Genomic DNA, 26,431 nt, shown 5'->3' with positions numbered 1-26,431 from the left:
ACTGTTTTTTTTCTTTCTATTTTTGTTTTGTTTGTTTGTTTGGGGGGGGCTTATACTTTTTGATCAGGATATATTTCCTAAGTTTTACTCATTAGAATGATCAGTGCTTTTTATCCTGAATATCTCACAGAAGTCATGTCTTAATATGAACCTCATATAACCAGTATGGTTTGCGCCACAAAGTAATGGTAGAAACAGTCACATGTCTTAATATTCGGAATATATGTTCAAGCATCAACCTGCTATGTAGGGAAAAAAGGCCAGTGTCTTCCTCTGGGCTGTCTCCTACTCTGGATGTTCTGTAATCCCAGGGTTCATGGACTCCAGAACTGAGCCAGGAGTCTGGCACGGGTCCATCTAGTGTTGTCTGGACTCCTCACTGCCATCCGGTGCCGATATTGGGAACTGCTCCGCTGTTCACAGGGGAGCTGGCCCAGATGGGCAGAGCTCCTGGCACAACCAGGGCAGAGCCTGCCTCAAGAGACTGCCAGGCCATGACCTGCGGTCCTCAGCACTTTTAACCCCATCACAGCCACCCCAGGGTACTAGCCACCTTGGAGTTCTAGGACAAAACTGGGTTTAATGTTCACTTCTCTTTTCCAAGAGAAGGACTGTCCACTGTCTCTTTCCCTTACTGAGAGCAGACATTCTCAGAGGTTGGGCAATTCTTCCTTCCCAACATTCAGATAAGAGTTCTGATTTCAACTCCTTTCTACTGACAAAGGCTACTCACTTTCCTCTTCTAAGAAAAAGCCTCTTCCTTTCTGTCCTGCACCAAAGATCTCATTATTTCCTGCTTTTACTGCCCAGGAGAACTCTGGCTCTTCACGTGTTCCTGCAGATAAAGCCGTGTTCCTGGACTCGAGGGAAGCAGGTCCCTTGCCCTTCCTAAGGGGAGAGCGAGGCTGCTCATTTTACAGGCACGACTTCAAATAAAAAGACACCAAGAAATTAATCTTTAGCAGAAGTGCTTATTTTCCCACAAATTCTAACTGAAATTTAATCTGCCAATGAAAAAATAAAACCACTAACTCTTGTTCCTTGCACATTTTATATATCTCTCCCAAACATATCTTTCTAGAATTAAAAACTGTTGATTTTTTGATTGATGACATTCACATTCTAACACATCAAAAATATTTCCTGGACATCTCAGTGAGTCACTAGAGTGGATGGAGAGGAGGTGGGAGAATCTGCCAGTTCCCCAAGGAGTTACCTGCTGCTCAGGAGACAACACGAACACCAGAAGCTGACCTTTCACACGGGCAGAGGGCACCACAATGCCAAACGCAAGAACAAAACACGCTTCAGGACATAAGAGCAGGGCAGTCACATGGGTCGAGGGCGTGGAGACACTCAAGATGTTTGGTCTTGACTTGGGGCTAAAACAAAAGCAGGATTTAGACAGAGGAGAGATTGGGAAATTCTAGCAGGAAAATGGTAGTAAAATTGTAGAAGGCAAAAATGTGCTAACTTCCTGGAGACAATAAGAAACCTGGGCTGGCTGGAATGTGGATTCTACATAGAATACCAGAATACCGGGGAATATGGCAAGAAAACATTAGCTTGGAACAGAGTGTAGACAGCCTGAAATGCCAAGTGCCTTAACAATGGGATTTTATCCTGTAAACAATGAGAACTCCTTGATGGAGCCTACACTGCATGATGGCTCAGGGTTGGGTTATTTGCACATAATGTCATGTATGACCCAAACCTAATGCAAGAACTCTGAACTAAGTAGTCTTGTTCCCACGTGCATGTGTAGGAACTGAACAGGATAAGGTTTAAGGACATCTATATCTTTGATGCTTTTTCTTGACTTTGATGATTATTTCTCTGAGACTAAAACAAAATTAACTTTCACAAAATGTTTATATTTTTAGGATAAACCAGATATAGGACTCTACAGTAGAACAAGGAGGTCACTTGTCTCTAATTAAAATCAAACCTTAGTTTGATCTTAATATATCATTTCTTCCCCCTGCCACACACACGCACACCCCCCCCCCACTATTTCTCAGATTTCCCTTCCAAGAATATAAGAAATTTTCAAAGAACATTAGAAATTGTTTTAAAGAGAAAGATAATTGAGCAAAAACACAAATATATATCATGACTGAAACCCTGAACTCCTCCAGAGGTCAAGCACCCGATCACAATCAGATTTAACACTTTCCAGGCAATCCTTCTAGTGAGCATCCTCAGCTGTACTCTCATGAACATATCCAGCTCTCTCACCAGAAAAGTGTACCACTTCTGTGGAATATAGATAAACAAGGCAGCAGACTTAAATATCCTACAGGCTCAGCCTTTCCACTTCAGTGACTGTGTCTTTTAATCTTTATTTGCATTGTATTATATAATTTGCGGAAAAAAAATCAATACTCATTTAGTTGTGTATATAAAACTCAAAACCTCCTACTTTGTTAGTAATTTAGTTGAGTTTTCCTTGGCCAGTGAGACAGCATGTTTATATCAAACTCCAAAGTAAATAAAAATGGTAAGGACAGCCAAGTGACAACCAAGTTGAGACTAGGTGAGATTATTGCTACCTCAAAGGGGGAAGGAGTAGCAAAAGCTATGATAATTAATATAAAGACCTTTTTTTCCCAATTGATGGGGAAAACAACCAAAAAAAAAAAAACCTCAGTGAAAACTTCCTCAGCAGCACACCTAACAAGCTTAGGTGTCTCTAAGGCCCTTCTGCCTCAGCAACTCAGTTCTGCGGCTCCCTGTAAATACTGGTTAGGCTCCAGAGTTCAGTTAAGTTCAGTTCATGTCCGACTCTTTATAATCCCATGGACTGCAGCACACCAGGCTTCCCTGTCCATCACCAACTCCCAGAGCTTGCTCAAATTCATGTCCATTGAGTCGGTGATGCCATCCAACCATCTCATCCTCTGTCGTCCCCTTCTCCTCCTGCCCTCAATCTTTCCCAGCATCAGGGTCTTTTCTAATGAGTCAGTTCTTTCCATCAGGTGACCAAAGTATTAGAGCTTCAGCTTCAGCATCAGTCGTTCCAATGATTATTCAGGACTGATCTCCTTTTAGGATGGACTGCTTGGATCTCTGTACAGTCCAAGGGACTCTCAAGAGTCTTCTCCAACACCACAGTTCAAAAGCATCAATTCTTTGGCACTCAGCTTTCTTTATGGTCCAACTCTCATATTCATATATGACTACTGGAAAAACCATGGCTTTGACTAAATGGACCTTTGTTGGCAAAATAATGTCTCTGCTTTTTAATATACTGTCTAGGTTGGTCATAGCTTTTCTTCCAAGGAGCAAGCCGCTTGTCTTTTAATTTCATAGTTGTAGTCACCATCTGCAGTGATTTTGGAGCCCAAGAAAATAAAGTCTCACTGTTTCCATTGTTTCCTCATCTATTTGCCATGAACTGATGGGACCAGATGCCATGATCTTCATTTTTTGAATGTTGAGTTTTAAGCCAGCTTTTTCCCTCTCCTCTTTCACTTTCATCAATAGGCTCTTTGGTTAATCTTCGCTTTCTGCCGTAAGAGTGGTGTCATCTGCATATCTGAGGTTATTGATATATCTCCCTGCAATCTTGATTCCAGCTCGTGCTTCATCCAGCCCAGCATTTTGCATGATGTACTCTGCATATAAGTTAAATAAGCAAGGTGACAATATACAGTCTTGATGTACTCCTTTCCCAATGTGGAACCAGTCTGTTGCTCTAGAGCTAGCAATTTCAAATTGAAAGTTCTCTGTGCTTCAGGTGATTCTACAAGAAGCAATGGCACAGTGGGAGAGAAAACTTCTCTGATTTTAGTATCAGTCTCGGCACTCTTCAGAATCCTCACCACCCTACACACCATAGCCCAACATGCATCCTTCAGGCCATCTGTCAATCATACAAATACATTAATTCCAGAAGGTTGCAAATAAGAAAGCAGGTAAAGCCTTCAGAAACCAGTCCACAGCAATTAACAGTCCTTGTGTCTTAAAAGCACCAGCTCAGGGCCCATGGTGGATGTGGGTATACAGTGGGAGACACCAGGAAGAGGGATCCCAGCCACACAGACTACAGAGTTCCATCACTTACAAAGTCCCTCACAACAAGCGGATCTTTTCAGTTTGTTCACTTGTTCAATTGTATAAGAAGTCCTTCAAAGTGCTCTGCCCTATTCAAGTCAAACTTCTGGGACTGAAGGTATGAACTGGCAGGCACTCAGCTCCTCAAGTTGACTGGGGAACTGCCATGGCAAGATAGCTGAGTGGTTACACATACTCCAACTGACTGCCACATGGACTTCTGCCAGGAGCTGCCAGTGCTCAGTGGAGTTGGGTGCAGGCAGAAGGGAAGGTTGTTGAGCTTTCCCCTGGGGAGATGGAAGCTCCCAGACCAACCCACATCTTCCGACCTGCCCCATTCCCACACCACACCCTCATTTTGGCTACTTTTAATTTATGTAAAACCTAGCCTACATGTTGGTTTTTAAGATTTTACTGTTGTTTCCAATTTTTCATCTCTTCTTTTTTTACTGGGTCATCTTTGGCTTGTCTTACTACTCAGTTTTTCTACTCTTTTTCTTCTTATTGAATTCAAGACCAAGAAATAGAAATACAAATACGGACAGTTTGTGCCCAAGAAGAATTGACTATTTTGAATTGTGGTGTTGGAGAAGACTCTTGAGAGTCCCTTGGACTGCAAGGAGATCCAAGCAGTCCATCCTAAAGGAAATCAGTCCTGAATATTCATTGGAAGGACCGATGCTGAAGCTGAAGCTCCAATAGTTTGGCCACCTGATGGAAAGAACTGACTCATTGGAAAAGACCCTGAGGCTGGGAAAGATTGAAGGCAGGAGGAGAAGGGGGCAACAGAGGATGAGATGGTTGGGTGGCAACACCGACTCAATGGACATGAATTTGAGCAAGCTCTGGGAGTTGGTGATCGACAGGGAGGCCTAGCGTGCTACAGTCCATAGGGTCGCAAAGAGTCAGACAGGACTGAGTGACTGAACTGAACTGTACCCAAGGAGGAAATGGTGAGTGTCTCTCTCAGCCAGGGGAAGGTAGGTCTGGTGTGTTTGTGGGCACCGGGACAGAAGTAGGAAACTAAGACCAGACGGCCCAAGCGTCCTGAGAGCACAGGAACGGTAGGGAGCCTGCCCAAACTGGGATGTCAGAGTAACACAGAGGGAGGCAACAGCACACGTGCAAGTATGTAGGCCAAAACCTACCAGCTGTTCCATCGGCAATAATCCTCCTTCATTAAGGAGGCTACGTGGGGCAGTGCACAGCTGGTGAGGATGTAAACTGGTACAACCCTCCAGGAAGGCAGTTTGACTTTATCTTTGCATATACTGATGCATATACACTTTCACATGCATGTACACTTTCACTCAACAATTCCTTTTCTGTGAACTTATCCAACTCACTAGGCACGTGAAATCTTATATGATTATTCGTTACAGCATTCTTTATGCAGCAAAATGTTTGAAACAAACCAGGTGACTATCAATACACAGATTAAATAACTCAGGACATATCCACCCAATGGAATACCTTGTAGTAGCTTTTAAAAAAATGGAAAAATGAGGAGAAGCAGAAAGAGTGAGAAAGTGATCCATCTACTTTGTGGAAAGTGTCCAAGATGAAACAAGGTACAAAACACTAGGTATAATACACCGACCACTGAACACATAGGGCAGGGGGTATCGGGCTGGCCACAGAAATGGGCTGAATGGTGCCCAGTGTTACTGAGACCAAGCTCACTCTGCTCGCCACACCATAGACCAATGAATCTGAGAGAAGAGGGGTTGAGGCAAGGGAGAGATTTAATCAGGGAGCCAGCAGACCAAGAAGGTGGCAGGCTAGTGCCTCAAAATAAGCATCTTACTGGGGTCTGGATGTCAGGTTCTTTTATAGATCAGAAGCAATGAGGAACTAAAGTCAAAAGGCGGAATAGAGAAGGAGATGCAATGGGGAAGTAAAGTGAAAGGGTCTTCAGTCTGGCAAAACATCTCCAAGGGAATGGCCAGTCTTTGGAAGGGAGGTGTTAATATCTTCTATTCACAGGTGGGCAGGGACAAACTCTCTCTCCACAAACTGAACAAAGGCACTTTAGTTTACAGTCCAGCAGAGGGGCAGGGTCCTCCAGGCAAGCCATTGAGTGTGATTATAATAAAAGCAACGAAAAGCAAGTCAAAGAAACAGTTTCCAACATGGAGCCAGAATTGGCTTTCTCCCTGCAACACAGTGCTCCGTGTCTGGGTCCTCAGCATGTTTCCTCCTGGCTGCCCCCAGTCCATGACTGGGCACAGTCTACTTCTGCAGGAGCTAGGACTCCTCTAATTGGCAGCTGACTCAAGGACTCTCCACTGACCAGCTCAGAACTTCCCAGAGCTGTGCTGTGGTCAGAGACTTTGCCTACTCAGCCCCACTTTCTTCCTATTCCTTGCCCCCAGGAGTCGGACCTGCCTCACAGCCTGAAGACTCCCTTGCTGCTCTTGCTGCCTCTTCCTTTCACCCTAACTAACAACTGGGAGAAGACGTACACACTCCTATTGTTTTATGGGCATAAAGAAACTCCAGAAGACTGGCCACTTCTTTGAGGAGTAGTAATGGGGCACACGAGATGACGGGATGGGAGGGAGACTCTTTACTATTTCCGTGGATCTACACATACACACAAATACACATATATAAATATATACAACAGTAATACCTATTTAAAAATGAAATCAAAATGTTACATGCATCTAGTGAAAACAGGGAGAGAGGGCTTCACTGAGCTGGGATGCAGGCAGGAGCCCTGTGGCATTGTGGCATTGTGATTTATAAGAAGACGCATATGTGGTCTACCTCCTCTTGTCTGGCACAGAGTTCACAAGATTGCTGGAATTCTCTAAGTGGGGAGAACAACCAAGTTGTCTCTTGTTATGTTAATGAGGTGACTTTTGGAAAGCCACCACTAAAATCTCAAGAGGAGGGGGCCCATTTGGGAACCCAGACCTCAGTTTCTCACTGGCTCTTTCTGAAGCCTGGATTCTAAAGCTCCATCAACTGGAAAAGCCCTATGGTACAAATCACTCATTCACTCAACAGAAAAATAAGCCTTGTTACCCTCCTCCCCAGCCGTTCTCCCCAGCAGCCATACAAAAACCCCAAAGCACAGCGTATGGTGTGGGCTGCTGACTGGTCTCCAAGATGCCTGCAGTCCTTTTACTCAAGGCCTCATTCCATCTGTCTCCCTCCTCAACTAAAGGAGGATTTGTGGGGCCACACTCTTCTCTGAATTTCTTTAATATAATCTTCTAGAGAGAGTTGGGAAAACAACTTGGTCAGATATACAGGTTAAAGATTTTTAATGTATTTTATTTTCATTTCTACTAAAGCCAATAAAATTTCCTTATCAGATGAATACTCACAGAAGCACTAAGATAAGTGATTTATTTTAGCAGATATTCATCTTTGGAGCCAAAGAGACCTTGATTTAAATCCTAACTCCCAGTATCTTGGCCTTTCTACCCTAATTCCTTAGATGTAAATTAGCGGCAATAGGACTACCTTGTATTGTTGACAAGATATTAAAATGAGATGCCATGCATAGCACATGGCATAGTACTGGTTGGCACATAACAGGAATTTCACAAATAATAAAACCTTTTCCTTTCTCTCAGAGCCCTGCAAAAATATGAAAATTAGATCTTTACATTTCCTGGTCGAAGACAATAGTCAGTATAAAAAAACCTCATTTTACAGTTGCCCATGTTCCCTTTTCTTTTGCAAAGAGCATCTGCCAGTTATGCCATGTAACAGCTGTTACAGCCACAATCATTTGCTACACTGTTGGTGGGAATTGGGAGGTTCCTTAAAAAACTAAAAATAGAGTTGCCATATGATCCAGCAGCCTCACTCCTGAGCATATATCTGGAAAAGATGAAAACTCTCATTTAAAAAGAGATATGCATCCCCAATCCTCATAGCAGGACTATTTACAATAGCTAAGACATGAAAGCAACCTAAGTGTCCATCGACAGATGAATGGATACAAAAGATGTGTTATATACAGAGAGAGAGAGAGAATATTATGCAGCCATAAAAAAAGAATGAAATAATGTCATTTGAAGCAACATGGATGGACCTAGAGACTGTCATACTAAGTGAACTAAGTTATAAAGAGAAAGAAATATATCACTTATATTTGGAATCCCAAAAAGAAAGAAACAAGTGAACTTATTTACAAAACAGAAACAGGCTCATAGACATAGAAAACAAACTTATGGTGACCAAAGAGGAAAGGAAGGGAGGATAAAAGGAGTTTGGGATTAACAGCTATATGTTACTATGTATAAAACAAACAATAAAGATCTACTGTATAGCATAGGGAACTATATTCAATATCTTATAATAACCTATAATGGAAAAGAATCTGAAAAAAACATATGTATACACACATATGTATAACTGAATCATTTTGCTGTACACCTGAAACTGACATAACATTTTAAATCAACTATACTTCAATTAAAAAATATATATATTTAGGAAAGATTTTTAAAAAGATGAGGGTCCAGTAAATTATTTTATTTAAATATTCCACCATTGTATTTTGCAGAGGCAACAGAGTTTCCTCAAAGGTATCATGGCTTGTTTTTATTTTGTGATCTATTTTGCAACTGATATTCCTACATACACTTTTTTACCTCAGATCTTCAGCAAGAACTACAAAGAAGAAAAGATTCTGGAGAATCAGTCAAGTTTCCTGTCAAGTTCCTGTCTTAACTGCACACAGGAAAGAAAGATGAAACACATTCACAATCTCTATGAAAACATCAACAGTACAGCAAGAAATAATTCAGACTGTCCTGCTGTGATTTTGCCAGAAGAGATATTTTTCACAGTATCCATCGTCGGAGTTTTGGAGAATCTGATGGTCCTTCTGGCTGTGGCCAAGAATAAGAGTCTTCAGTCGCCCATGTACTTTTTCATCTGCAGCTTGGCTATTTCTGATATGCTGGGCAGCCTGTACAAGATTTTGGAAAACATTCTGATCATGTTCAGAAACATGGGTTACCTCGAGCCTCGAGGCAGTTTTGAAAGCACAGCAGATGACGTGGTGGACTCCCTGTTCATCCTCTCCCTCCTTGGCTCCATCTGCAGCCTGTCTGTGATCGCTGCTGACCGCTACATCACAATCTTCCATGCTCTGCAGTACCATCGCATCATGACCCCGCACCGCGCCCTTGTCGTCCTGACGGTCCTCTGGGCAGGCTGCACGGGCAGCGGCATCACCATTGTGACCTTCTCCCATCACATCCCCACGGTGATCGCCTTCACAGCACTGTTCCCGCTGATGCTGGCCTTCATCCTGTGCCTCTACGTGCACATGTTCCTGCTGGCCCGCTCCCACACCAGGAGGACCTCCTCCCTTCCCAGAGCCAACATGAGAGGGGCCGTCACGCTGACTGTCCTGCTCGGGGTCTTCATTTTCTGTTGGGCACCCTTTGTCCTTCATGTCCTCTTGATGACATTCTGCCCGGCTGACCCCTACTGTGCCTGCTACATGTCCCTCTTCCAGGTGAATGGTGTGTTGATCATGTGTAACGCAGTCATCGACCCCTTCATATATGCCTTTCGGAGCCCAGAGCTCAGGGTCGCATTCAAAAAGATGGTTATCTGCAACTGGTACCAGTAGAATGATTGGTCCCTGATTTTAGGAGCCACAGGGATATACTGTCAGGAACAGAGCAACATGACAGACCAACAACGCTAGGACTCCAACTGTCCTTCCCTTCCCTAGAGCACATGAGGATAATTCCACTAACTCTTGTTGTAATAGCTCAATTCCATGTGAACAGTCTTGCTATAGGTACAACTTCTATAACTTAGAGAGGCAAAATAATTACCAAAAAGGCCAGAATACAAAGCACATACAGCAATACACATGTGAGAACTCTGGGCTAAGGAAAAGTTTGTTCTTCTGTAGATATCTAGCTAGCCTATCACAGAGTGGCCTCTCCTAAGTGCTAGGACAAGCACTCAGGGTATGAACTACAGGGTCTTTGTAAGCCAAAGGTGCCAATAAGTTGCTGCGCCTGCACTGCCACACAGAGCCCCTGCCTGCCACCCACTCTCCTTTCTGCCCGCCTGCTTTGCTGTGCACCATCTCCAGTCTTTCTACAAGCAGGCAGGATGCATATTATAGTCAAATAACCAGCTTTGAGTTTCCAATAATGAAGGAAGCTTCTCCGTTAGTCTTTTTGGCTAACTCAGCATCCCACTGGCCTTAAAGTATTTTCCTGGTTAAAACTCCTTATGCTTTAGAAGCATAAATTTCAAAGGAGGAAATAAATATTTAATCCATTTGGTTTCTATGTAGGAATAAATAAAGGCCAGAGGAAAACTGGCAAAATGAAGAAGGTATAACCAGCCCTTGTGAATCTGTCCAGTGTGTATGTTCTCAGTCACTCAGTCTTTTCCAACTCTTTGAGACCCCAGGGACTGCAGACCGCCAGGCTCCTCTGTCTGTGGGATTTCCCAGGCCAGACTACTGGAGGGGGTTGCCATTTCCTCCTCCAGGGGATCTTCCCAACCCAGGGATAGAACCTGCATCTCTTGTGTCTCCTGCATTGGCAGGCAGATTCTTTACCATTGCACCACATAGGAAGCCCATACCTGTCCAAACGTAGAAGTAAATGAAAAACGTCAGCATGTCCCAAAATGCATTTTGTGGACTACGTAGAGAATGTGTGTATTCACCAGGTTTTTGGACTGTGAGGGAAACTAAGACCAAAACAACATTTCAAGACAGAGCTGTTACTGAGACCCAAGCCAGAGACTGCTGAAAAACATTTAACCTCATTCCACAGATGAGTCTGAGGCAGACAGCATCACTGAAGAACTTCCTCCTAGTAGAGCCACAGGAAAGATGCCAGATACTGACAAGTGGCATCCCCAGCAGGGTAAAAGAAACACAAATTGTAGGTTCGTCTGTTTTTAAAGACAAAGCTTAAAGAAGCAAATTCTGATCCTAAGTCTTTGCTGAGTCACAGATTAACTTACAGAGATGAGTGATGGAAGAGACAAAGAGGCCAGATCTGCAGGTACATAGAGCTGAGCGGCTCAGGAGCCAGCAAGAGGGACGGTGTCTTGGGAAGAGGCACTTCTTGGCCCCCAGAGTTTCCCTGAGCTGCTGAGAGGAGAAGCCAGCCACAAACAGGACTGCTGGTCGGGTGATGGGTAGGGTATTCGGGGTGGGGAGGGCAGGAGCTTAAGAAGCACAAGGGAAACACAGAGTTAAAGGGGAGGCTGCTGGGGTAGGAATCCAAAAGGCCAAGAATTCATTCGAAGGCGAAACCCAGTGTCTTCTGCACCTCCATCCTCCAGAAATCCTTTGGTCCTTCTCCCTCACCAAATAAATGACAATACCCCTTTCTCCTCTTATTTCTCTTGAGAGAACATCCAGGACAAAGGTGAAAAGAAGCAAAGACTGAGGAATTCCTTATACTTTTCTTCACTTTAACAGATAAGCTCTAAAAATTTCACCAATACGCTTACTTTTTGAAAATTAACTTTCATCAAATTAAAAATGTTCTTTTCCTGCCTACCTTCCTAACAGTATTTTTATCGTTGATCAATGTTGAATTTTATTTAATGCTTTTTCAGATGATCATTTTTTCCTCCTTTAATTTATTAATGTAGTGCATCAGATTAATAAATTTTTAATAATTGGGCTATCTTTGCAAACTTCAAATGAAGATCAATATATATTATAGCAACCATGGACATATTTACAAAACTAAAATATGTTGTTTTAGAAAAGATTTATTTTGATTTATATTTTTGCATACTTGAAATTACGTGTAAAGGTATAATTTAATTTATATTTCATGAATGACCTTTATTGAATTTTATGAGAAATGAGAACAGTACCAAAAAATAAAAATTCAAGGCACATGCTTCCAGGGAATTCTCTGTCAGTCCAGGGGTTAGGACTAGGTACTTTTACTGCTGAGGCCCAGGTTCAACCCCTGGTCTGGGAATTAAAATCATGCAAGCTGCATGGTGCAACAACAACAAAAGATATGTGCATTCCATAAATATTCTTTTTAAAATAAAGGAAAAGAAATTTTACATGGACTATTTAGTTGGCTACTCCTCTATGTATATTCAGTGATTTTTAAAACCTATTTTGTGAAGATCCATATTGCTACACATGCAACAGTTTGTAGCTATCAATTCTCACAATCAGGGTGACAATATCCCACTGACATTACAACATGATTGTTAAAGAAACAGCAAACAACTGTTATTTATTTTACTGACATATATATTTAAGATATATTATTTGCAAAGTATTGCTGAGAAACTAATCCAGTTATTCCTCTTTGCAAATCTACATGTATGTTTCTTTATGCATATAAGTACAGTTTGTACTATAGTTAAAAGTTCTGATAGTATGATAAGAGCCTCTAAATACATATATATTCTCATTCAGTTAAAGTACATCTTTCTTCTCATGCAGTAAAAGTACATCTTTCTTCACATCCCCTAATGTCTCAGGTCAGACTTTGACCAAGTTCCCCAGAACTCTGAAAATAAGGAGGGGAGAGGGCAGGAGGACCTACAAAGATTAAGTAGACTCCAGAACAGTGTCTCTTGCTTCCACTGGGATATTAATGCTGCTGCTAAGTCGCTTCAGTAGTGTCCAACTCTGTGCGACCCCATAGACGGCAGCCCACCAGGCTCCCCTGTCCCTGGGATATTAATAAATGTACCTAATTTAATTCCTTAAGAAAGTTTTATGTTAGTAGAAGCTATATGATATCTGAGGTAACAAACTCCATGAGCTTTAAATCTGTTAAAAGTCTTCATTTTATCTGTCCCTATTTAATCCTTTACTGTTTTCTGCAGGTTTTAGCAGTCTGGAGTTTGTTGGATAAGACTATGATGTCATATAGACTTTAAGCAGGATGTCTTGCAGCACTTGCTGAAGAGTGCTAAAACTCCTCTTGGGCTCCCTTCCTCCTGCCTTTTTGATGACACCCAACCCAGGAGTGCTGGGTTGAGTACTGAAAATTGTCCCAATGCTAACAAAGCTAAAACGCTGATCAAATAAATTCATAGAATATGTCTAGAAGTGGCAAGAACTTCCTTTTACAGATAGAAAAGCACCATTACAAGAGGTGAGAGTGATTCAAAATCCACATCACTGAGTCCTAATCCCAGCTCCATGTGTACTATTTATATAACCTTGAACAAGATATTTAACTTCAGTAAGATTTAATCATTCCACCAGTTATTTAGGGACCACAGTACTACCTATCTCAGAGAATTTTGTGAGAAATAAATTAAAAAATACAAGTTTAGTACTATGCTTGGAGCATGCTAAATGCTTGATAAAAGTTAGTGTCTACTGTCATTGTCATTGCTATTATTATTATCATGGGCCTTGGTAAAGAATCTGCCTGAAATGCAGGAGACACAAATTCGATCCCTGTGTCGGGAAGATCCCCTGGAGGAGGAAATGGCAATCCACTTCAGTATTCTTGCCATGGAAAACCCCATGGACAGAGGAACCTGAAGGGCTACAGTCCATGGGGTCGCAAAGAGTCAGACATGACTAAGTGATTGAACATACACACATTGTTGTTATTACTCCAGTGTCAGACAAGTGGGCAGAGCCTTCTGACCACAGTGTAGAAATGCTGCTGCTTAACTTAGTGCTTGGGTTTCCCAGGTTGCTCTGTTGGTAAAGAATCCACCTGCGATACAGAAGACCCTGGTTTGATTCCTGGGTTGGGAAGTTCCCCTGGCAAAGGGATAGGCTACCCACTCCAGTATTCTTGGGTTTCCCTGGTGGCTCAGACAGTAAAGCATCCACCCACAATGTAGAGACCTGGGTTCAATCCCTAGGTTGGGAAGATCCCCTGGAGGAGGGCATGGCAACCCATTCCAGTATTCTTTCCTGGAGAATCCCCATGGACAGAGGAGCCTGGTGGGTTACCGTCCATGGGGTCGCAAAGAGATGGACACAACTGAGTGAGTAAGCACAGCACAACTTAATGCTTCCTCTTCTGATTCTCTCACTATAGAAGGCCTGCCCACATCCCCTGTTCTCTTAATCTCTAATTCCAAATATTTAAATATACTCATAATCAAAAAGGCCATCTCTAAACTCACCATAACAATTAGCAAGAATTTAGGTCTAAAAATCATGGTTTCAGCGTCCACATAACCATGGCAAAGGAAAATGTCTAGTTCTAGGAACCCTGAGTGCTTTCCTGATAACTATTTGCATCCTTCTAAGTATTTCCATGACACATTGTCACTACAGCTCTATATTTACAGATTATTTGGTATGGCTTTCACTAGTTTCTACTTCTAAAAATTGTCCTAGCAGGCACATTGATTAGTGCTTAAAGTTCAGTTTCTGGAGTCGGAAAGAGCTGGATTCATGCCTGGGGAAAATACTGAAGCTCTTCAAAGCCCTTTTTCTCATCTATAAACTGGGCTACGACTCCACTTCTGTCTGTAAGGGTACACCAAGCCTATTGAGTGATCTAGTGAGGACTTGATGAGATAATGCATTTAAAGCACTTACCATACATGATAACACATTTGTTGATGAGTAGATAGTTAAATGACAGCATGTTATTTTTTGTTATTACTTCTAACATTCAGATAGTTAAACAGGGATCTGAGAGTTTAAGCTACCAGTTCTTAATCTTAGGTTGTGACCAAATTTATTGCAGAGATAAATATTTCTACCTCTGCAATAAATAAATTTAAAATATTTATTTTTATTTATTTTATTTATTTATAAAAGTAAAAAATATTTCAAACATCCTAAGACATTTAAAACAAAGCCCTGACTTCCACTTCAGGTATGCTGGAGCAGGCTCCTAGAAACCAACCCTTTAGCAGTGTAAATTCTGGACACAATTTTATATACTCAAGGCTCTAAAAAGTGAACAAAAGCAGGGAAGTTTTAGAGAAGAGTTACATCTTGAAGGAAGGGACAGACATAGGTGAGTCTCTATTTGTTTAGTTTTGAGCTGAAAGGTGAGAGCCTCAGTGCAGTGCAAGGTGATTAAAATTCTCTTATAAAGTCCATCATCTTTCTTGCCTGAGGTACAAGGCCACCAAAGCTGCCAGAAAATGAAGGGAAGTGTCTTGGAGAGGATAAGCCAGAAAAAAGGAGGCCATAAGCTCGTGGACAAACATTGCCCAAGTTTCTGGCTGACTCCCGAACCAAGCATGTAGACAGCAGACTCAACACAGCTTGCATTAAGGTTTAAAGAACTAAAGTGGCATTTGAACTCTCAGCATTATAGGAGATAAAGGGTTTGCAAGTTTTTAAAGTCAACTGCATACTACAGAAAACCATCAAAATTCTTAGAGGCATATAAAAAAATCAGTTTCTACAACATAATACTTACAATTTCTAGAATCGAATTCAAAATAGATCAATATATAAACTAGGGAAGTTTATCCTCACTCAAGGAAAATTTCAACCAACAGAAGCAAACCCTGATGACTCAGATGTTGTCAATATCAACAAAAACATTATAACTGCTACTGAAACAATGTTCAATGGGGTAAGGGAAAATATGTGCACAATGAATGAAGATAGAAAATATCATTAGAGAAATAGCAATTTTAAAAATAAAAATGAAGTTTCAGAAATGAAACATACAAAATCTAAAATGAAACATTCACTGGATGGGCTCAGTAGTAGAGTGGAGATGACAGCAGAAGAGTTTATAAACTTGAAACTATGTCAGGACTTCCCTGGTGGTCCAGCAGTTAAGAATCCACTTGCCAATGCAGGTGACATGGGTTTGATCCCTGGTCCAGGAAGATTCCACATGCCTTGGGGCAACTAAACCCATTGCCTTGTGGCAACTAAACTTGCCGCAACTACTGATCCTACATTCTAGAGTCCATGAGTCACAATTACTGAGTCTACATGCTGCAACTACTGAAGCCTGCATGCTCACTCTACAGCCTTGCTCCGAAACAAGAGAAGCCACCACAGTAAGAAGCCCACGCACCACAAGTTTGATAGAGTAGCCCCAACTCGTACAGCAAACAGTGAAAGCACATTCACAGCAACAAACACCCAGCACAGTCATAAATTAATTAATTAATTCAGGAAAAAACAACTGTGTCAGTAGAAATCATCCAATTTAGAAAGAGAAAGGAAAAAAATATGCTTGTAAAACCATGAACAGAGCTTTAGGAACCTGTTATACAACATCCAAAGGTCTAGAATAGGTAATTCAAATACCACAAGAAGAGGAAAGAGAACTGGGTAGACAAAAAAAAAATAATAATAATACTGAATAATAGCCAAAAACTTTTCAAAGTTGGAGAAAGGCATCAATTTAAATGTCTAAGAGGCTCAGCACACCCAAACAAGAAATATTAAGAAAACCATACCTAGCTGCATCCTAGTCACACTGTTGAAAAGTAAAGATGAAGATACAACTCTTCAAAGGAGAGAGAGTAAAAGAACATGTTACACAGAGAAGAACAATGAGTAAAATAATAATACACTCACCATCAGAAACAATGAAAGCAGGAAGACAGTTGTACAACATCCTATAAGTGCCAAAAGAAAAACCTGCCAATGGAGAAGTGCATATCCAGTAAAAATATTCTTTAAGAATGAAAGGAACCTCCCTGGTGGTACAGTGGATAAGAATTGGCCTGCCAGACTTGTGCACACAGTGGGGGAAGGAAAGGGTGGGACAAATTGAGGGAGTAGCATAGAGACATATACATTACCATATGTAAAGATAGACAGCCAGCGGAAATTTACTGTGTGATGTGGGGAGCTCAACCCAGTGCTCTGTGACAACTTAGAGATGGGATGGGAGATGGGAGGGAGGTTCAAGAGGAAGGGAACATATATATACCTATGGCTGATTCGTGTTGATGAATGGCAGAAACCAACACAAGATTATGAAGCAATTATCCTCCAATCGAAGTTCAAAAATTAAAAAAAAGAATCTATCTGTCAATGCAGGGAACATGGGTCCCGGGATTGGTCCGGGAAGATTCCAGATGCCAAGGAACAACTAAACCCGTGCTTCACAACAAGAGAAGCCACCGCAATGAGAAGCCTGTGCACTGCCTCCAAGAGTAGCTCCCCCTCACCGCAACCAGAGAAATCCTGCACACAGCACCAAAGATCCAGCACAGCCAAAAATAAAATAAAAATAAATAATTTCTTTTAAAAATGAAGGAAAAACACAGACATTTTCAAGTAAAACAAACTTCAGAGAATTTTTCAACAATAGAAATGCACTATAAGAATTGCCAAAAGAAATTCTTCAGAGTACAGGGAAATTATATCAGAGGGAGTGCATTGCTTCAAGAAGGAATGAAGAACATTTGCAATTGTAAATGTATGAGTAAATATAAATAACAACTTTCTCTTAGTTTACTTAATATATACATGACTGTTTAGAGGAAAACTTATATAACATTTTCTTGCCAGACTTATATATGAATAGAATACATAGGATAGCTATGACACAAAGGATTGGGGTGGTAGATGGACTTCTACAGTTGCAAAGCTGCTACATTTCTCTAAAATGATACTACATTAGCTCTAAATATATTGTTAGAAGCTAAAGATGTGTATTTAATCCCTAAGTCAACTACTGAAAAAATAATGCAAAGAGAGCTAAAAAGTGAATAAAGAAATTAAAATTAAATTCATTTAAAAATACTCAATAATCCAAAAGAAGATGCAAAAGGAAGAGCAGTGGAAGAAAACAAAAAGAATGAACATAAAATCTTTAAATGGTAATACTGATTAAAAACATATCAGTAATTATATTAAATATCGATGAACTAGCCATACAAATTAAAAGGCAGAGGTGATCAAAACAGATAAAAAGTAAAACACAATTATATTCTAATAAGAAGAGAACCTCTTTAATTTACAAATACATGTATGTTAAAAGAAGGTGGATAGAAACATACCATGTAAAGAATAAACATAGAAAGGAGCAATCAAACTAGAAAAACAAACCATAAGAAAAAATATTACAAGAAAAAAGTTAGATGCCATAGAAATGAGCATGCTGTAGAGTTCTCATTCTGGGAAGATAGAGTAGATGTACTTTTCCTCGTTCCTTCTGCTAACTACAACTAAAACCACTAGAAGTGAGGTATAATACAAACATACAATTCTGAAAGATGGTGAAAAACCAAATCAACTAGATACTGTTGGGACCCAGTGAACAGCACAATGATGGGCTCCCAGGTTGTTCTCTCTGCCCTGAAATTCCCAGATGTGAGCTGAAGCTAGCAACTTGAAAGTTCCAGTGGTCATAGGACCAACACACACATACATATCCACAAAGGCCTGATCCCTCTAGTCAAAGGACAAGGAAGAGGACAGGCTAGCAAGAAGGAAAAGTTTAGGTAATATCTGGTCTACTCAAGCAAAATACAACAGAAAAAAACTTATGAGCCAGAGATTTTATCCCTACCAGGCAATAAACAGCATCCGTCTTTTCCCCTTTGGAGACCACACAGGCAACCTGGACTACTCCTCACCAAGCATCAAGAGAGTGGCGTCAGAGTAGGCCTACTGTAGGCATCCACCACTGCCCAGCAGTAATGAAGCAATGTCCCCCATACCCTGGTATTCTCAGATACCATGTAAAGGGCACTGATGAGACACTCTACACATACATGCCAGGGTGGCATCATCGGAATCAAAACTCTTACCCACACCCAGAATAAATAGAAGGGTCTCCCTAGGTCAGGGGAAGCTAAGTGAAGAACCTGGAATTCTACCATCACCTGGAGGCAGGGCCTTCCCTCTTTCCTTGCTGGCAGTGTTAGAGAAAACCATATATTCAAGCTCAATACTTACTTACACCAGAAGGTTTACATAAAATTTTTAAAATCACATAAAATAATACCCAAAATATCCATGTTTCAATTCAAATCACTCATCATCCCAAGAACCATGAAACCTCAATTTGAGTGTAAAAAAGATAATCAACAGATGTTAAGATGTTAGAATTATTTTTAAAATACATTAAAGCAATCATTATAAAAATACTTCAATAATGAATTGCAAATACATTTGAAATGAATGAAAAAAACATCCACAAAAAAAGATGTAAAAAAACATATGAAATTTTTAGAACTGAAAAGTAAAATAACCAAATTTTTTAAAAGCTCAACATGATGAACCCAACAGTAAGAGATAGAAGAAACAACTTGATAACTTGGCTAATATAGAAAAACAGAAATTACCCAATCTGAACAAGAAAGGAAAAACAGACTGAAAATGAGTGAACAGAGCCTCAGAGACTTGTGGGGCCATAGTTGAAGATCTAAAATTCATGTCAAAGTGCTGAAAAAGGAGAAAGAAAAGGGGGCTGAGAAGTGCTTGAAAAATAATGTATGAAAACTCCCCATGTACCAAAACACATAAGACAACAGATTCAAGAAGCAGAGCAAATCCCAAACAAGATAAACCTAAAGAAACCCACACCAAGACAAATCATAGTCAATCTTCTATAAAACTAAAGGCAAAAGGAAGGGAGGGAGGGAGGAGGGAAGGAAGGAAGGAGAAAAGAAAAGGAAGAAGGTCTTGAAAGCAGCAAGGGAGAAATATTTCACCTATTAGGAAAACAACCAATTTGAGTGAGAAGAATTACTAATCAGAAAAAGTTAGAGGTCAAAAGGAGCAGCACAATATTTTTTAACTCCTGGTGAGGTGGGGGGGGGGGGACTCTCAGCCCAGAACCCTACATCCAGCAAAAATACCCTTTAGGAATGACGGCAAAATCAACACAGTCTCCATTTAAGGAAAACTAAGACAATCTGTCACCAGTAAATCTGGAATAATGGCTGAAGTTCTCTAAACAGAAGGAAATGATAAAATAGGGAACGCTGGAACATCTAAAAGGAAGAAAAATGGAAGGAGTAAAAATTGGGATATATACAATAGATTTTCCTTCTCCTTTAGAGTTTTCTGCCTCATGGATCCAGTATTTCACAGTTATATTTCACAATACTCAGATGCTGAAATTATAATTTTATTTCTTTTCAACTAAATTTAATTTTTAATTGCATGCTTTTCATGCTTACTCTCTAATATACCCAGTGTGAACATTTAATCTGGTTCTTTGCAGACAGATTTGTTTCAATTCACTGCTTTATCCATCATTGCACCATCAGACTCTCTGGGTTCATGGCTGGGCCCTGCCTCCTCCCAGTAGGTTTCAGGGAATCATGGAGAAGGGCATCTGCCCACTGTGCTTAGCTGGAGCTGACTGACATCCTAGGACCTCTGGTCTGTGTCCCTGTGGCTCGCCCGCATCTTCAGTTGTCAGTCCCTGCAGGACACTTGCATCTGATTCTGTTCCCTGCTCGGCCCCTAGCAGCCCACTTCACTCTCGCTGAGAATCAGCCGTCATTTCCCAGAAGCCCCCACAGAGTGACCCAAAGGGGCTCAGGATCCCACTTCCACGGGGAAGCTGTGATGGTGCCCCCCTTCCCTCGCCACCTGTGAGGCCAGAGTTCAGGCCCCCCAGGCCCACATCAAAGCCACAACACCTCTTCGTCAGCCTCTGGGTCTCAAGGCCTCCCATTCAGACAAGACAGGCAAGCCACTTCTGGCAATGAAATCCCTTCACATTCCTTTCAAAAGCCATTATTACCACCACTATTGATCTGACAGAATTTTCTGGCTAACATTTACAGCAAAGGTCATCCAGTGAGCAGGCTGTCTTCTGTACCTCGTCTCCTCGGCTTTGCCCCTTGGATGACTCACCTAAACACCAGCTGCAATTATCCCTTATCCCTGGCCCCTGTGTGAGGCCCACTGCAGACGCTCGTCCCTCCCCAGCCTGCTTGCTCTGCTCTCTGCAGGGAAGGCGGCCCTTCACAGGGCTTAGGGTTGGTGGGCAACAGGTGTGGAGTCCAGCCATCCAGCCCAGGTCTCCTCTCAGCAGTATTTGGACCCCAGGGAGACCAGCTTTCTCTGGATTGCTTTTTTGCTATTGTTTTCTTTTTTTCCCTACAAATTCAAGGGAGTATATTCAATCTTTGACCTTCTTTGACCTTCTTTGTCACATTTTAAAAAACTGTGTTCTCATCACCCAGGAACTTGGCATGGGGGAGGGGGACAGGCAGAAATACTACTCTCCTGTCTGGTGTACTGACTTCTCACGTTATTTCCTGTGAAAGAAAGGTTTCTACCACTTTATGGGGGGAAAAAAAGGCAGGGATAGTAGGCGTGAAAGAAAACAGGTGATTCAGGATCTTCTTAATCAATGTTTTCTACATGTCTAACTTCAAAGTCTGAGGAGGAGGAGTAGTTTAGTCTAAGTCATTTCCCACTCTTGCGACCCCACAGACTGTGGCCCGCCAGGCGCCTCTGTCCATGGGATTCTCCAGGCAAGAATCCTGGAGCAGCTTGTCATTTCCTCCTCCAGGGCATCTTCCTGACCCCAGAATCGAACCGGGTTATCCTGCACTGCAGGCAGATTCTTTACCCACTATAAGCTAAAAGTCTGAGAGTGAACCAAAAATAATAACAAAGAGTTGCCTAAAAATCAGTGCTTTGGCACCCCTCTCTCGTTCTCCATTTTCAGCTCTAGCAGAGAACACAGAAAGCAAGAAACAAGGGGAGCAGAGAAGCAAATGCTCAGTACACAGCTCGTGAGTCACAGCGGTGAAAACAACTTAGTTCATCCGCACTGGTAGAAAGTTCCCAACCGCCTCATCTTACCTTCAGGTGTCCAAACATATCAAGCATGTTTCCAGATGAAACCAATCCAAAAGTCTTCAAGTCAACATAAAAAAACAGAAAATAGTAGTTCTCTGAGTATCTCTGGGCTCTGCCGGGAACAACCGGCTACTCGTCCCGCGAGTGGGAGGCGACTGGAGGGGCCGGGCCAGGCGCTGGTGCCCGCTCACCTTCGCGCTACGCGCGGTCCAGGCACGCCGGTCCGCCCTCCCAACCAGGGTGTCTGAGCTGGGCCCAGGCCCCAAGAACAGGGTGCATGGCTTTGGTGGGCTGCTCTGCTGCCTCCTTTCCCTGTGGCACCGGCACCGACACCAGCCGCGTTAGCAGCATCTCTGGCCCTCGACGCCTCCACCATCCTTCACGTCTGTGGAGCAACTGGGGTCAGTTTTCTGCACAGAGGAGCCTCAGAACTTCATGTCAGAGCCACGTGGGGAGCAGACACATGCACACACCCCTCAACTCACCTGCCGCACCTGGGAAGATCATTCTAGAACCCAGCCTTCCTATCCAGTGGCTCCATCACATCCTGGGACTTGGGAGTCCTTATCTGGTTCCTCAGCGTTTGGCATCTGAGAAGGGAAGAAAGAGGTTATGAGAAGTAAGCTTGTAGGTAACCTGCCCACATGTCACTGGCTATACAGGATACATGGCTGCTTCCACCTGCAGAGGAAGCTAGAAAAGTGTCCAGCAGGGAATGGGGGCAGCTTGGGCAGCATCTACTAGCTCTACAAAGAGATGTGGACATCAGTATGGGTGCGGATATGAGTGTAGATGGGGGCGCAGGAAGGGATGTGAATGTCGGTGTGGTACAGGCCAGATGGCTGGGATATGCATGTGTAGTGTGGGAACAATGTAGGTGCAGGCATGAATATGCTTATGGGGGGTGTGTAAGGTAGAATCTTTCCATAAAAAATGATTCATAGCCTTCATTCCTTTTTATATAAAATATACTGAGTGTTTTTCTAAGTCATTAAATGCTTCAGAAAGCAATACTATAATAACATGTAGTGAAAACATGTACAGAGTCTCTCTCTTAAATAGGAAGGTGGAAGTGTTAGTCTCTTAGTCCCCTCCGGCTCTTTGCGACCCCATGGACTGTAGCCCACCAGGCTCCTCTGTCCATGGGATTCTCCAGACAAGTGGAATGGGTAACTGTTCCCTTCTTCAGGGGATCTTCTCAACCCAAGGATCCAACCTGGGTCTCCAGCATTGCAGGCAGATTCTTTACCGCCTGAGCCACCAAGAAACAGAAGACCTTACTTGTTCAAGGCCTAAGGTTGCTCCTACTTGGCCTGCCCAACCCAGGTATCATGATAGTGGCACTAATGTTGGTGAGGTCCTCCTGGGCCACGGACTTAATCGACCTGACTCAGAATTTATGAGGTCAGCAAGAAGATTGGGCTTCCCAGTCTTCAGTGGTAAAGAACCTGGCTGCCAATGCAGAAGACGCAGGAGAGGTGGGTTCGATCCCTGGGTCTGGAAAATCCCCTGGAGAAGGAAACGGCAACCCACTCCAGGATTTTTGCCTGGAAAATCTCACGGGCTACAGCCCATGGGGTCACAAAGAGTCAGACACGACTGAGCATTCAAGCACAAGAAGATTAGTTTAACAGAAAATAGTCCTATGAAACACACTGAGGATGTACAGGTCTTCACCAGGCGGGGAGGGTGGAACGTGGATGTCCCAAGGAAGCAAAAGCCTGGAGGCCAGGGACAGAAAAGCAATTCTAGCCCAGGAGCAAGAGCCCAAAGCTCAGGGACAGAGGGACACGACCGAGGGTGGAGAGGCTGCACCATGAGCTGTCACGGAATCCGGGTGAGGATTTCTGAGATTCGTGGAGAGGTTTCTGGGACCTGCTGTTGTGCTGCTGTGGGGTGAGCCGTTTGGAGGTGGGAAAGTGAGAAATGCCAGAGCCAGTTTGTTACCAGTGGATGTGAACAAGGAGTGGAAGCATATCCTGGACCACCATCTCTGCAGACACGAGGCTGCAGCCTGACTCCCTGCTGCAGCCAGCTGGTCCCCCGGGCCCAGTTGTTGGGTGGCTGTGAATTTTCCGAAGCGCCTCCCACCCCACGTATCCCCAAGGGGGCCACCCACACCTGCATCATTGACTCCGTCTCCCACACTCAGCCTCAAGCTCTAAGGAAGAGGAGAAACAGAAGTGCAAGAGAACAGGACAAACGTTTGTTAGAGGAGACCAGGAGTTCCTTCATCAGCTTCAAACCCAGGGTCCCAGGGCAGCCCTCCCCCTTCCCAGCATACCTGCCACCTGGCTCTGCCCTTGGCCGCCACCCATCCCACTCCTGCGTCAGCTTTTATATCTCTCTCTGGGCTTCTGCCTCCTCTTGGGTAAGAATGGTAATGTTTAACTCTTATTTAAGGTGATTGGGGATAAAAAAAGAGACAATCCTTTAAAAGACAAAGAGCACTGCCATTTGCACTCAAAGTATTTTTGAGCAACTTTGGAGCACTGAGGCTTCCAAAGAACTCCCCTGGGGTTTGCTTTAGCTCCTTGACCAGCTGGTCAGAGGGTGGGATGGAAAGTGGAACTGTAATTCTGAGACATGTTCACTGCCACCTGCTGGCAGAAAGAAAAGTCTGACTTTAGAAGGGCCACTACCCCTGAACCGATGCGGGAGGGGACACCTCAGGGACCCTGCTCTCTCCTCTGCCCTGGGTTATGGTCTTTGAACTGACCATGGCTTTGCTAACTCTAGTCAGGAGTCAAGACAAGAAAAAGGCCAACAGAACCATGATCAAGGTGCCAGGGTGAGGCAAGGTTCCTGCCCCCCTTCATGGTGGCAAAACTCTTATCCAGGGAATGGCCATGCACTTATGCTAGAACCACGGTTAGGCAGTGTCCTGCCTTTCTGCTTTGCACAGGAAGCTAGTCCTGCTAGCCCCAAATGCAGCTCAAATCGATTTCTCATTTAAGTATCTATCTCCATTTCTTCCTGAAAATCCATGGAAATGACCGCCAAAAAGTATAAAGAGGAAGGAATTCACAAAAGCACTGAGAACACGTTGGGAGAGGATGTTTCTGTAAGGTCTGCTTTCTGCCCTGTCATTCCCAGTGATTGTGTCCAGCTCTGCCCACGTGGTCAGGGCTGCTGTAGAGTGAAGCAAAGAAGCCCCTTGTGGACGAGGCTCCCTCCGTGAATCACACCCTCCACTCCAACGCACACATGACTACCAAGGACAAAGCCTACACATAGGAAACACAGTTGTCTTTTCCTTAGAACTAGAAAATTCATTTGTTCTCCAAGTGAGCCCAGTGATGCAAGGAAAAAAGGAAGGGAGGGTGAATAAGAAGGGAAGGGACAGATGCAGGACACTGGGATCTGAAAGGTCTCCGGAAAAGGACAGTTAAGAGTGACTCCCAATCAGGGGCCAGAAAGTGAAAGTCGCTCAATCATGTCCGACTCTTTGCAACCCCATTGGGCTATACAGTCCATGGAATTCTCCAGGGCAGAATACTGGAGTGGGTAGCCGTTCCCTTCTCCAGGGGATCTTCCCAACCTAGGGATCAAAGCCAGGTCTCCTGCACTGCAGGTGGATTCTTTATTGTCTGAGCCACCAGGGAAGCCCAGAGGCCATAAACCTTGCCAAAATCTCAAGGAACCTATGGTAGGCAATAGGAGCAATAATGGCAAACTGGAATTCGAGTCCCTCTATGTAAATCTTGGTAGTTAGTTGGATATCAGACTGAGAGCCCCCTCCTTCAGCCTGACTTCCTGCTCACACCTAGTCCAGGCCCTCGGGCCGCACCCACCCAACTGTGACAACCTCCTCCCCTCTGCCCCACTGCCCCTGGCAATCACTTGAATTTGCCATCAAACTCATTGACAAGCCGTGTGTTTTTAAAAAGAGAAGAGAAAGAAAAACTTTCAGTGTCTCCCTAGGGAGACAAGTGTAAAACAGTGTAAAATAGATTCTTCTTGGCTCTCAAGGCCCACATAATCCCCCCTCTATAATTTCCAGCACAGTTGAGTGGCTTTCCACTTCTACCCCAACTTATTCCCTTGGCTCTTTTTTCTTCTTCTTGGTCACTCAGTCATGTCCAACTCTTTTCGACCCCATGGATTGTAAGCCACCAGGCTCCTCTGTCCATGGGATTTCCCAGGTAAGAATACTGGAGTGGGTTGCCATTTCCTTCTCCATGGGATCTTCCTGACCCAGGGATCGAACCCGGGTCTCCCACGTTGTAGGCAGACTCTTTACCACCTGAGCCACCAGGGAAGCCCCTTGGCTCTAGTCAGGCTGTTTCACCACAAACCCAAGTAGCTCCCCATCCCTGGACCCTCTCCTCCACAGCGGTGCACACCCGCCCCATCCTGCAAGGCCTTACAGAACACGTCTGCGCACAGATCACCTCCCCTGACTTTACTAGCTCTCGTGTTCCCTCCCTCACTTGTTATACAAAAGAAGGAGGAAGGACGCTAACCCTCAGGGGCCCTTCCAGCCACGGCCCTCGCGTGCCTGAGGGCCCACACCCACCTGTGGGAGTCAGTCCTGCCGAGGGGAGAGCACAGCCGGGCCCCACAGACAGATATGTTTCCACACAGCACCCTGCGGGTCCCGGCCGCCAGCCCACTTCTGACACAACGGGCCTGGGGGCGGCCTCTGAGCCAAGATGGCGCCCCTCCCATATCACACACCAACCGGAAGTC

The 26,431-nt window shown here is 43.4% G+C and overlaps 1 protein-coding gene and 1 long non-coding RNA gene across 2 annotated transcripts; one reads left to right on the top strand and one right to left on the bottom strand.

Annotated features, from left to right (window-relative positions):
* Positions 1–26,431, bottom strand: LOC145534397 (uncharacterized). The gene is made up of 3 exons (XR_014074559.1): positions 26,259–26,431; positions 22,225–22,329; positions 1–1,382 (listed from the first exon to the last, which is right to left on the bottom strand). It is a non-coding gene; the product is annotated as an uncharacterized LOC145534397 (long non-coding RNA).
* On the top strand, positions 8,771–9,664 carry MC2R (melanocortin 2 receptor). The gene has a single exon (XM_081561783.1). The coding sequence runs from the start codon at positions 8,771–8,773 to the stop codon at positions 9,662–9,664; it is 894 nt and encodes a 297-aa protein (XP_081417909.1).

The sequence above is a fragment of the Giraffa tippelskirchi genome, chromosome 14 (assembly GCF_054371585.1).
Source record: "Giraffa tippelskirchi isolate mGirTip1 chromosome 14, T2T-mGirTip1v1.2.pri, whole genome shotgun sequence".
Taxonomy (NCBI): Eukaryota; Metazoa; Chordata; class Mammalia; order Artiodactyla; family Giraffidae; genus Giraffa; species Giraffa tippelskirchi.
Note: the sequence above shows the minus strand (reverse complement) of the source record. Positions and strands in the feature narration are given on the sequence as shown.

What these genes read in the sequence shown, in the direction of transcription:
- MC2R (XM_081561783.1), top strand. Translation starts at nt 8,771, where the DNA reads ATGAAACACATTCACAATCTCTATGAAAACATCAACAGTACAGCAAGA.